This window comes from Heterocephalus glaber, unplaced genomic scaffold, assembly GCF_053883595.1.
Source record: "Heterocephalus glaber isolate CG9 unplaced genomic scaffold, H.glaber_assembly_v1.0 deba00000071, whole genome shotgun sequence".
NCBI classification, from domain to species: domain Eukaryota; kingdom Metazoa; phylum Chordata; class Mammalia; order Rodentia; family Bathyergidae; genus Heterocephalus; species Heterocephalus glaber.
The window spans coordinates 31800604-31814695 of NW_028258137.1; the positions used below are offsets into that span (position 1 = coordinate 31800604).

Consider the following 14092-nt stretch of genomic DNA (forward strand, 5'->3'; position numbering starts at 1 on the left):
TCCTAAGCGAGATGGATGGAATTTTCATAACTAGTTCCCCAAGTTACATTTTACCTTCAAGATAATTTATGAGCTGCTCTGGAGCCTTGAAGAGACAATATGCTTGCCATAAAATTAACTGTAACAGTCTTGTAGGTTATAATTAACATTGGGAGGGTAGCACCAACTGGATGAAACACATAGTATAATTGATGGTGAAACTGGAAATGAAGCAAGCTAACAACAATATCATTACTGCGCACACTGCCTTAGTAAAAACTCTGCTTTCCAAGGGTTAATTACAATCAGCTTGCAGGGCTTAGATTCTGGTAGAGAAGAGCCCAGAGCTGGGCAGGGAGGTGGAGGTTTGCCTGAAAAGGCCCTGGCACCTGGAGGGATATAGAGGCTGTTGGCAGTCTGGAAAGAGAAGTATCTGAACAAGGAACCACTGAGGCTTTGGGCACTGGGCTTCCTAAAGCTCAGACTAGGCCCTACAGAAGCATTCCTAGTATACATGATTTCATTTTCAGTTAAAAAAAAAAAAGTATCTTTCTTCGTGAATAAAAATAAAAAGAAGAGAATCAGAACTTCCAAAATGACCTTCCAGGAATCAGAGTATTTACTTAGAATACCAGAGAATTGAAGCATTTCAACTGAACATGGGCATATCTTAGTAACCAATTAAGATGATCAACTAAACCTGGAGGTTTATTAAATTAAAAAGTAACCTCTTGAGCACCCTGTCCAGAGAAGAATATGTAAAAAGAGCTAATTGGAGGAGTTGTGTGAATCACTCCTATCTCATACAGAAACACTAAACCACTCCTTTCAAGCCTGGATACTAAAGAGCCTGAGGAACAGCAGAGAAACAGTAAATATTCTAAACACACTGGAACCATTCAACTAATTTTAAGGAGCAATTTATGGTGGCTGACCTATTTCTGTTTTCTGATTTGTTTGTTTTGTTTTGTTGTCCTGGGACAAGATACTGAAAAAATCTGATAAATGATACAACAGTGTCCCCTACAGGCTAACAGAGCTATTCTTCCCCCCTACCCCACCCTACTAGGTCCTTAACTGAAAGCCAGAGTGAAACTTTTATCTATAACCTGGAATATACATTACACTGTAAAGTTGTAAAATACACTGGGGACACTTCTGAGATGGAATAAAATTACTATTCTTCGTGTGCAGTAAATTGTTTCCTAGATATAAACATAGCATACAGCTGGTGATTAACCCACCATGGGGTAGATAAATAGCTCCCCTTTCACCTTGAGGGCATCTACTCAAATCAGCCTTGACTAATACAGCCCCAAAATTACTTGACTTGGAGGATTTACAGATTCTTGCAGGCTAACCTTTGATGTTCTCTTCCTCACCCCTACTCTCCCACCTTCTAAAGAGATTGTAACCAATATAAAAGAAATGATATAGTTATAAAGGTAATAACTTTCCCTCAAAAGATTTATAGTAGGGAGATTTTAAAAGCATGAGCTGGAAACTACTTCCTTCTACAGAAGGGTGCACCCACTACTAAAAAGTGTGAAATGTCTTTGGATACCAGAAGCAAAAATATTTACAGATATACACCTGCTCATCTCCATGCTAGGGAGGATCCTGGGTCTCTAAGCCCTGGATTGTGAGCCTGGAGTCTAAGTACAGTACTTACAGAACCTTATGAGTGGTTGACAAAGCTCTTACTGCCCTTGCAGCAGCTGAGTTGGGCCATCCTGAGTGGATTCTCATCTCCACTAGTACTAGCTCTTGACTGAGGCAAGTTACTCTGCATCTCTCGCCCCTATTTTCTCATCACAGAAAGCATTTAAAACTCTGCCTAGCACTAATGGCATTCTTGAGACATGTTATCTACCATTATTGTTAAAATTAGTACCACTGCAGAGTTCAAGGAAAGTGGAGGTAGAAAGGCAAAAGTTATCCATAGTTAACACCTACTTTGGCTGTTCTCTAACATAGGGAGCCATGCCTTTTCAGAGCTGGAAGATGCCTTCTGCCTTCATAGTCACATGGGCCAAGTCTGCTTTTCTAGGTGAAGTTGTTAAGATCCAAGGTGTGTGTGACATGCCCAGATTACTACAGTCAGCTGGTGATAGGATTCATCTAGAGCCCAGTCCTGTATTTGTCAAGTCTGTGTGACAACACTTAATGCAGGGTGCAGCACAGAAAGAGTTCTGTCTAGAGTTCCTCCTGACACCAATTCAGCAATATTAGGTCCCTACTATGAGGTCAGGATTTTACATAGGGGCACTATTTCAAAGGATTAGCCAATTTGGATAGGGGAAGCTGGGTTTATTCTTAATTTTTTATTTGGATCTAAAAATGATGATGATGATGTGTAATTTTATTGAACACCTATCTATTATGTTTCTGATACTTGCTCTAAGTGTTTTACATGAGATCACTTAATCAACTCTATGAAATAGGTTCTATTGTTATCATACCCTGGGCAAGTTACAAACAAGAAACTTGAAGCTCAGAAGGGTTAAGTAATTTGTCTAGCTACAATCTATAATCACAACTTGCTTGGAAATATAGAAGTGGAAAAAAAAAAGACGTGGATCCAAGATTCAAATCTAGGCAGTCTGACTCACAACCTATGTAACCAACCACTACACCATATTAAGGGAATCTATTCTGGAAGAAAACATTTTCCCCCATTCAACAATGAGAACTACATCCCTCTAGAGAGAAGGTAGCACACATTCTATCTCATGACCCACAATATAAACTTCTGTTCTCACTCATTCTTGGAAATAAATAGGCCATTTATAGGCAGCAGAATTTGGCAATGAAACAGTAGTCCTTACAGTGGCTGGTATACAATGAGTCACAAAAGTTGACTTAAGAAGAACCTGCCTCTTCCTTCTCTGGGACATGAATTTCCAAGAAATCATGATTGAATCTCTTTCCAAGTATTCGTTATTCTATATTGTATAATACATTTCCCCAACCAGGTATTACTCATCATCTCTACAGCCACAGGGTGAAGGATAGTGTCTCGTACCAGGCAGGCACTCAGTAAATGTTTGCTGAAACTCGTCACTGACAGATCACTCACAGCAACAATAACCACACTGATGAAGTGCTTCAGTGCTTTTTCACTGGTAACTCCTTCCCAAAAACTGTGAGATAGGTGTGGCTTTCCCAATTCTTTCTTAAGAGAGATTTGTCAATATCACATGACCCAAATTTAAGCCTTTCTTAAGGTGAAGAACTTTAAAGTGACACATGGCTTAAGTAAGTGGGAACCACTGTGCAAATAACTGAATGAGAAATTAATTCCCCAGAATAGGGTTCCTCAGAACACTAATATCCCATGAAGACCTCCCATATATGACACATTACAGCTAGAAGTACAAGATTTATCACAGGTGATTGCTTTGTGATGATCATAAAAGAAAATGTTGTATGGTATCTCTACTCAATATGCAGGATATGGCAACTATATACATTTTGTAGGAGAAATTTTCAGGGTTCCACTGAGGAAAACAATTCTCTGTCCCTCCACTAGAAAACAACTTCCACAAGAGAAGAATTTTTACAGTTTTTGTTCACTGCTATATTCCTAGAACCCATAACAATACATGGAAAACACCAGGTATAATGAATATTAATGAATATTTGTTGAATAAATAAATGCATGAATCAATTTTTCTCAAAAAATTTAAGCTATGCCCATAAGAACAGCCAGCAACTAACCACAGTCAGAAGTCTGCCAGAATTCATGCTAAGTCCACGTGTTGATTTTATAAATAGATGTACAGAAGTCAATTGGCTTTTGTCCCCCATAAAACTGTTCAAATAATGGCAGTAACAATGGTAATAATATTAACAACACTTGCCTTTTTAAGATAAGTTGCTGTATCTTGGAAAAGAGGTAACACTATCTTTAGACTCATTTAATCCTTGCTCTAAATTTATACAATGTTTCAATTCCTACACATTTATGAGGAGGTTTTATGGAGTTACCAGGTTTTATGGAGTAATCTGGTTCAGAGACACAAAGGACATTCTTCTGCTAAGGGCAGCAGAAAGCAAAGATTGCAATTATTAAAGGTGGAGGGACAGATGCATCAAAAAAGAAAGACATCAATGGCAATTAGCAAGCTCGCACCTCCCTGCTTCTTCCTCGAATCTCATTCATTTATTCCCCATGCCCACTACTAACATTGTAAATTCAGCTTGCTACAATGGACAGCTATAACTATCTCTACAACAGCTTCTAGTGCCCAACCAACTCTGCCTCAAAAAGCAGTCACTCTCTCAAGCATGAATGACAGCAGCTGACATGGACAGGGGATGTGGTTACAGGTTGTCACAGCAGATAACTGCATCAGCCCCATCATTCCTGCATCCATCCCCAAGGCCAATGACTCCACTTCTTGTGACTGCAACTCCCTAGAGCAGAACACAAGTTCTGGCCCAAATGCCAACTCACAAGGCCAATGCTCATCACTGCACTGATATCACTAAAGCCACAGCAGGGCCTCAGCAAGTAGGTAGGCAAAAGCAGCTGCCTAGGTCAGGTAAAAAACAGAGAGGAAGCTACATTTGCCTCAGCTTTGGTCTGGACTGTCCTAGAGAGGCCTTAATGACCTGAACTGACTCTCCCCAGTTCTTTTCCTTACCAAACTCTATTTAACTTTCAGGAAGTGCAGAGAACAGCTGTCCTGGTCCCAGACCAGTCTCTTGCTGTTCTCTTGCTCCAGCACCTCTTTGTGCCTTTGCACAAAGCATTATTATCTCCCTGGCCCCTCTCAAGCTTCAACAAGGGCCTGAGGCCTGTCTTGGAGCTTAAACAGCAGAAAACTATGGATTAAAGATCTTTCCTGTTTTTCAGTTTCAATGTTTCCACCCCTGACAAGGTTAGATGAATAACCAAGTCTTACTACCAGTATCAAAGGTTATCCTTACTTCCAATTTCAAAGTTTCCACCACTGGCAAGATTAGAGAAAAAGAAGAAAAAAAGCATCCCCTTCACAAGAAGAAACACAAAGTACTTACAAATACAAGAATGGAGTAAGGGAAAAGTTCTTCCATTCAGTCAGTTATTCAATATATCTGGGTGCCAGGCACTCTTCTAGAGACCAGGGAATACACCATGAACAAGGTGGCCAGGTCCCTTGGTTGTACAGGGCATTATTCTCACGCAGGAGACAGCTTAATGTTACAAAGGTCCAGGTGCAAGTTTCACAGGTGGTGAAGACAAATGCCCTGGCCTCATGCAGCTTATATTCTGGCAGGAGGGAAAAAACGTAAACATGGAATCAAGCACACATTTAATAAATGTCAGGTTGCTCTTTCATAACCTTCTACCAAAGTGTAAGTTCTCTTAGAGCAGACCACTGCTAAATCACTTTTAAGCTCCCTACAGTGCTTCACCCAAAATAGAATGGAAATGTGCATGCTAGCCATTATGTTCTTGCTAACTGTCCCCACCCCCACATGAAACTATACATCAGTTCAGAGCTGAGACTGAGTTGTACTCAGTGATACTCCCCACAGCATCGAACACACTCACTTCCTCATAATAAATACTCACTAAATAATAAATCGCAAAGCTGGGCTGCCGATTTGTCAGTTCTAAATATAATCCAAGACTGTCAAAGGCAAAAGGAGAGACCAAAAGCCTGAGGAAAAAACCTGAGTATGCTGGTGTTAGAACCCACATTCAGATTTTAGAGCCTTCATAAAGGCGTCCAGGGTGGGCCCTATAAGTGGTGATGGTTGGGATCATAGAGAATAGGAAAATAGTCAATAAGATGTTTCTTCTACATAGCCATAGAAATGTTTAACAGACAGTTTTTAAAACAGCACAAGCCTAATATGAAGAAGATGTGTCAATAAAGCTGTCTAGGTCTTAGGAGAGTTGCTTTTCATTGAAGTAGTTTCAAAAGCTTTTCTAAGAAACTGCACATAAATATTTATAGGAGCATTACTTATAATAGTCAAAAAGTGGAAGCAATCCAAGGGTCCATCAACTGATGACTGAATAAAAATTTCATCCAGATTGGAATATTACTTAGAACTAAAAAGGAATTAAGTACTTACATGCTACAACATGGATGAACCCTGAAATCATTATGTTAAGTGGAAGAAGCCACATACAAAAGGTCATACAGTGTATGATTCTATTTATAAAAAATGTCCAGAATAGGCAGATCTATAGAGATAGAATATAAGTTAGTGGTTGCCAGAGACTGTGGGAGAAGGGAAAATTGAGTGGCTATTAACAGATACAGGGTTTCATTTGGGGGTAATGGAAATGCTCTGCAATTAGAAAGTGGTGGTAGTTATACAATCTTGTGCTGATACTTCAAAAATTACTTATTGTATACTTTACAATGATGGCTTTTATGTTACATAAAATTTTGTGTTTAATTGTATTTCAATTTTTTTTCAAACTCCTTAATGGGCTTACTTTTGTCTTATTTGCACCTGGCATAGTAAAAATTTAGAGGTACTTCTTTAAAGTTAAAAAGCACAGTTATTCTCAAAGTGTTTCTCATCTCTCTGTAGTATTCTTTACCCAGCTGTCTGAATACCCACACACATAAAAGTAGTCAAGTCAAAACCTAAGGTAAAAAATATGCTAACTTTGGGTAATGTTTAGAAGGTTTGCATTTCTATTTTTAATATAATTACAGTCTGCATGAGGTTTTTATGTAGACAATGTAGTTCATTTTAAGAGGTTTTCAATACCACAACAATCTAGTCTACTAAGACATCCAAAATTAAATACTTTCCTGGACAGGTTAGAGCAACTCTCCACTCTGTGGTGGTAATGATGGCTCCACCTCTTTCCTTTCCACTGTCTTCTTCTACCTCTTTCTAGGAACTTTCAACATTCTTATCACCAGATAAACCCTTAAAACTGGCTGCTTAAAACAATTTATAGTACACACAGCCTCTCACACAGTATTTTGTTCACAATAAGAATACAAAATATACAAAAGATGCTTACTGAATAAGACCATTCTTGTTTCAGGAAGTAGAGTCATAGCAAGTGCTAATCATCACTGCAGAAAAAGCACTGAGCTTCTGGACTGCAACATCACTGGTCTGAAACCAGGATATTCCATGTTCATGGGAAACTGGGGGGAAAGCTTTAAGTAACTTACACTTATCCACTGACAATAAATAGACATATAGCTTTTAGTGACCTAGCCATTGTTAGCACTAATTACCATTACTGTGATGTTTCTTTGAAAGTGAAATAAAGAAAGGAAAAACATAATCTGCTCAATTAACATGACGTGCTTTCTTTTAGTTTTTACAAAAAAAAAAAAACCATGCCAAGTCATAGTAGAAATAAAACCGTTCATGAGTCAAAGGGAAGAGAAAAGGAAAAAAAAGAATTAAAGGAAAAAAGGAAACAAAACGTATAAATAGGAAAGGGAAGAAGGGTTGAAGGGAGGGGAATGGGAAAAAAAGATTAAGATATGTTATGTACAGGTACAAATTCCCTATGATGAATGTGATTAGTATGTATGACAAATATGTACTAATAAAAATGTTTTAAGAAAGAATAAAAAGAAAATATAAAATAGTTTTAAAAATAACATAATAGTCAGATGCTGAAATAGACACCAATTTTTTTTGTAAAGCATTTTCTGTAATACTTGATTAACCTACATCATTGAAACTGAGCAAGCAGGCAGAAACAAAATGTTTGATTCTCATTCTGACATGTTCAAAGCAAAGGAGGCATATTTCTTCCCTGAAGATGACCCATAAATAATTATCCCATGATAAAAAATACCCTCAAAATTTTCAGCAATCTATGTAAGACAATGAGGATGTGCATAAAATAAACAAAGGCACAGGTTTTTATATTTTATAGAGAAAAACAACTCATGCATGGACATTGAACTGTACCTTTTCTTTGGTGCACTTTTCAAATGATAATTTCTTCCACTGTCACCATTAAATCTTAATCCATTCCAGCTCCTTGCATGGGTCATTGAGTCTATATGTACTGCTGTTATTTTAAAATGTTTCCCCTTGGTAGGGAAAGAGGAGGAGAAGAGATGTTGAGAGCCAGATGGGCCTCTTCACAGTTCATTTATCAAACTTAATACGCTGGGCTCCACCCTCCTCTCACTCACTATTGCGGTTAAACTTCCATATAATTTGGTAATCATTTTCATTATCAGAGAGTGACCCCAAAGCAGCCGATCCTGGGATACCTAGTCCTTGCAGCTGCTCTTTTTCTGCCTTTTCCTACAGTAGACCCTAAGAACCTTTGAGTTTATTAGCTGCAGGCTGACCTTTGGGCTGTAGAGGTCAAGAAGGGGTCAGATCAGAGGGCTTGCCCAGTTCTTTAAAAGCTATAACAAGCTGTCCATCAGGCAGAGTGGACTGTATAAACAAAGCCAAATCTTCAGAAATTCTGTACCACTTCTGTTAACACTTACCCTGCATTCACACAGCGGCTCCTGATGTACTTTGGATCATTCAACTCTGGGGAAGTGAATAGACAGCCCTAATAAGCCTATTTGGAGAGGGCTGTTTATGGGATTACTCAGTTTGGGGAAGGAAACCCACAGCACTCAGATGTGCCTCTAGAATCGCAGGGTTGTGTGACACTGTGACAAACTCAGTTACCCCGAGTCATGCAGAATTGACACTTTCCTCAAGACACTAAATTACAGGGAACATATGCTTTCAGTTTAAAGAGACTGCCTAGAGTCCCAAACAATGGCTCAGTTGCTGGCCTCAGAGAGAAACCAATGTTTTAGGAGCAAGTTACAAGTTTCACTGAAAATATTCTTTCTGATACCATGATTGCAAATGAACCTGCTGAAGAGAGGGTTTATTACAATAGACGCAAGCTAAAGTTATTGCCAGCTGCAGAGTCTTGGCTGACCTAAATTTCTTGAAGTTGTACAGTTCATAATGCATTCTCTAATGTGTAATATAAGTTAATTAGAGTCATCTGTATGTAACTTTCAGAGGAAAAAATTTCTGTTATCTAATCTAACTGATCCCCTGATAGCTTTGATGAAAGTAAAATGCTCTAACCTATTGCTTGGCCTTTGGTGAGTGCTAATTATTTTCTGTCAAAGCACATTTTTCCTCATGTAATTCCAAAGTACACAATAGGCCAATTGCTACAACACAGGCAGCTCAGTGAGTGCTGCTGTGGATGTTTTATAACTTTCACCACCACAGGCTCGATGGCTACTCCAGCAATGCCTGATTCCAGACGTCCAGATGACACTTTGATGAGGAAAAGAGAGGTATATGGTGACTGTCTGTTTATATGGATCATATGGATGAGTCTTTTAGATAGGGCACCGAAATGAGAAACATCAAATGAGAGGAAGGATTATGGTTATTTAATACTCTGAGGATACTTTGCCTTCTGCGCTCTCAGGCCATCTCCCTCTTGAAATTTTCTTTCAGGTGTTTGGTTTTAACGGAGCCTGCAGAGTGTCAGCAGCTAAGTGTTTTCTTTCTTCCTTCCCTGCCACAGAGAACTTGAGAATTTTTGTTTCAGATGCTAGACTACATCAACTTCAACACTGGCTCCAGCTCCTGATTAAATTGTTAGCAGTAAGGGCCAGAAATGCTGAAACCAGACTCCTTTTAAACAGGCCATTTTGGTCATGTTGTCTGATGATTTGGTGTATTAGGAAATTATTGTTAACAAAGCCAATGCACTCAACAAAAGACATCCATTCTCAAAGTATGCTCTCTCTGGGCCCTACTGTCTTTGGAGGGAAGGGTTATGAAAAAGAGATTACAAGGGAATTCTACCTCTCTTTCCTATTTAATAAGAATCACCATGGGAAGACAGAAAACACACAAAGACAGAAAGCTCTTCAATATCCCCACACTGATATTGCATTATTTAATAAAATATGCAAACTTTAATGAAAATAACACTTAAATTATAATATAAAAAATTTTAAATTAACTATTTTTAACATTTTAATACTGCTTTTATCTTATCTACTATAGCCAAAATGGTGTTATATAAACACTATCAATATAAAAGTTATTCATTATTTTATATTTTTCATATTAGCCTTTGTAATTACTGTTTATTTTACACTTACATAGTCTATCAAGTTGGATGCTAAATTTTCCTAGCAAGTAGTGCATCGGTATTAATGATTTTTAAAATTAATTTTATTGGTACATTTTAGGTATACAATATAAGGAGATGTATCATTGGAAATTTGTACCTTTACATGATCTTGGTTCTTATTTTTTCCCCATTCCCCTGCCCTCCCTTCAACCTCTCCACCCCTCCCTATTTACAAAGACTTTGTTTCCATTTTTTCATTTTCTCATATTAATTCCATTCCTTTCTTTCCTTTCCCTACCCCTCCCACTTCCCTTTCCCCTTTAAAAGTTAAATTGGAAATTATTCAGTCCTTACTGTGGTTGAAAATGTGTGCCATTTACTATGACCATACTAAAAAAAAGCAGGAAAATATCATTGTGAATTTCTTAACGATTCTTATGTGCAAGTCTAAATTTAGAGATAAAATACACATTTGAAAAAGCAGCTTTCTGATATCCAATCAAAATCAATAGTTCACACTGTCTCCGTTCTTGAAAAATGTTCATCTGTCCAGCCTTGTCCAAACAAATCTATTTTTATGACAATTATTACTAGCAAAGCTATCATGACTGTAAATTCTGTTGTATGAAGTCACTTGGATAATATTGCAGTTATCAATAAATGTTCTTGACTCTCAGGCACATAGACTTCCTCCCCATCAAATAAGGCTCTAAGACAAAATACAGTATAATTTACCCGATTCCTCTCCCTTTTGCTCAGAGACAGATGATACTGAGTTATTACTGAATTAATTTTTACAAACCACAGATGTGAAGGATAACTCTAACATTTAGAGGAACTAGTTCCAATTTTCCACATATCAATTGTTTTTCAAAAAGAAACAGGATAGAGCCGGGGATTTAGCTCAGTGGTTCCGCCGCCTGCCTAGCAAGCCCAAGGTCCCGAGTTCGATCCCTGGTCCCCCCCCGCCCAAAAAAGGAGCAGGATAACAAATTTATTATGCACACACTATTTCTATTTCTATAAAAGCTGATAATTTACTGAAACTTTCTGCCAGTTACAGTTTTCTAACCACAGGTAAGTCCATGTGGAAAGAAACTAGAATGAAGCAAAAATCATTCCAACTTGGTCAATTCTAATACTGGGGTTGATAAATAGACTTTCAAATAATCTTCCCTAAATAGAGGGACAAAAGAGCACTATGTGGCTCTCCCAAACATCTGCTCTAACTAAGTGGCAGTGCTAGAGTCCTAGAGCGCTGAATTAAAGGGGCTCTTCAACATTAGGTACTTACATTACATTATGCTCAAGATGGAGACATGTATGAAAATTGTTACACTCAGGAAAAAACCATCTACACATACAGATGTCATAGAACATTATAATTAATGTAGGTTACCATGGATAGGAAAGCTAACTAGTTGAAAACATCTTAAACTTGCTGATTTTTCATGGCCCCTTAAAATGAGAGGGATGAGACCAGCAATAAGGAAGGGCTTAGCCAAAGATGGCCCTTGTTTGTCAGGAACAACAGATCCCATTTCATTAGAGAACTAACCTGGCTTGCCATTCCCTCCTAAGGTTCTGGCGGGTGGTGAGCAAGGCAAGGATGGCAGTCAGCATCTCATTCCTTTGTTCCACAGGGCGCCCCTCTCTTTTAACTTCTTGAAGCACAGCATTTGTCTAGAAGAAATGATCCAAAAAAGAGAAAGAAAAAGTGAAAAATTAATAATAAAAAAGCCCATAAGCAAATAAGGACAGTAAATCAATGGCTTTTTTATTACAGTTCCCCTGCTAACAAATCAATACGGTAAATGATGGTCAAAAATGGCCAGCATATATTTTGTATTTAATCAATGTACATGGCACATAAGGTAAACTCTAAAGCTCCATTGCCTTAAGTAACACATCAAGACACTGTGCATTCTCACTCTAATTTTCTCAGCACACCAATGATTTTTTTCCTGGGAATTGCCTACCATAAGCTACTATTAGAAATGATTTTCACGTACACTTCACCGTGAATTGTTTGTTTTGCCTTTTTAAAAAAGAGCAGTCTGACTTTCGTTCTGTTTCCCACCACCCAGCTGAGGCTTTCTCTTCTGCCTCTCTTATTTGAATCATTACTTTCAATTTCTACCCACATCAGTGATGGGGGGGGGGGCGGGGTGTGCTCATTTTCCTTGCTTGTTGCAAATCAAGATCTTCCAAGAAAAAAAAGAAACAAGAGTGCAAAAATCAAAAAGAAAATTATACCTTCACAAATATCTTTAGATTTTATAAATGTTATTCAAAGTTGGTGCAGCTTCTTGGGCAATTTTATAACCAAGGCAGTGGCTGCAAGCAATGAAATCGTTACTTTCTGTTATTCAATATAATCCTTATTAATGGATGTCAGTACTTTTGCATACTTATAAAGCACACTCATTACTAGTTCTCGTGTAACTTGAAATATCACTTCTTTATGCTTCTGCAGCATTTTACAGTGTCTATTTAATACTTTCACGATCACCTTGAGAAGTATAGTGCATATTTGTTGTTTCTGTTGCTTATATCTAAACCCAGTTCCCTTTTGTCTGAAAACAGCACCTAGATCCCCTCTTAGGACAATCTTTTCTCTTATTGCTTATAGTCTTAGAGGTACTATCAATCAAAGTGTGCTTCGATTCTCTTTTCCAGGATCTTGGACTCAGAACCACTGAGCTAAATCTCCGGCCCCTGGAGGTAATATATTAATTCCTTAATCTCTGCCACCCATGATCTTTGGAGTATCCATGGTTTTGCAAACTTTCTGAGTGCAGATCACGCTCTTTTTTCTCTGATATGAGTTATTCAACACCCTTTTAATAAAGTCTCATTTTGTTCCAATTCACCAGAATCTGTTTCTGTTGCTTAGAATCAATAACTCCTTTAGCTGACAGAACAGATAAGGCAGGAAATAGTATCTCCACTGTGAAGGATCCAAGATAACCTGATAGCACCAGTCAGGAAAATGACCCTGATTTCTGCCTCTTAAGAGTGCCAGTATTATATATACTATACTAAGAGATGTACCCAGTTGGACACCCAATCAGTTTCTAAGATAAGAATATTCTTAGCCCTCCAGCACAGAGAAGAATGCTCAACTTCTCCAATACATGAAACCCAGCATCCAAGGCTTGCAAATCCAGGTACTCACTAGGGCCAGGCAGATAACATGAATGAGTACAGCAGAGGTTTCCCAAACAGAGCACATGCTTTGTCTAAAACGGCAGCCACTATTCAAGCTCCAGCCAACCCTTCCGCTCAGTTCAGAAAAACTGGCTCAGCAATGCTAGATTCATGAATTTTCAATGTAAACAAAAAAATCTACATTTTTTTTTAATGCAAAGACTCCTGATTTTGTAAATTCTGGAAACTCACTTGAGAGTATTTAAAAATAGGAGGGGGGCCAAACAAGAAACACCAATGGGCTGATCAGTACTTGGGCAACAGCCAATTTGTGACCTCTAATCTTAATTTCAGAGACATCTGGGCATCGATGGGTAGTCTAACAACAGTACTGCTCCTTGTGTGAGACACCCTACTTCATGTAAAGTTGGAAGGAGCCTCAAAAAATCATGTAGTGCATCATGATGTCCATGGCTACACAGTATTTCAGCAAAATGTAAAAATATATAAAATAGAAGACAAAGTACACACCTAGATGGCTCCAAAAACACGGTGAAAATAAATTATTCTCCCTTTTGAACCTACTAAAATATTTTTTAAAAAGCCATTACCTCTTCCTTGCTTTTCATATCATTTAAATTGTATCCAAGGATCTTGTTTTCCATAGATCCTGAGCAGCCTCTATAAGACTGAGGAGGAAGGACTTAAAGGAATAAAGTCTCATAAGGGCAGAGGATGCTGTCTGTTCAGGTCATCACTATATTCCTGTCTGCCTAATACTTTTCAATAAATATTTGTCAATCAGTGAATGAAGAACTTGAAAAACAAATACTGTAAAACCAAAGAGCAGTGGAAGAGTCTTAAGAAATTATTGTTACATAAATTATAAACTCATACACAAGGTTA

At 38.0% G+C, this 14092-nt stretch overlaps 1 protein-coding gene across 6 annotated transcripts in view; it reads right to left on the reverse strand.

The window, feature by feature from the left end:
• Positions 1–14092, reverse strand: part of Fto (FTO alpha-ketoglutarate dependent dioxygenase) — a 399271-nt gene that overhangs the window by 143317 nt on the left and 241862 nt on the right. For 4 of the 6 annotated variants that reach the window (XM_013073314.3, XM_021260894.2, XM_021260893.2 and 1 more), the window contains one exon: positions 11595–11719. In XM_013073314.3, the coding sequence (XP_012928768.1) occupies positions 11595–11719 (125 nt within the window). The other 2 variants (XR_015440988.1, XM_087186546.1) reach the window with 2 other exon arrangements.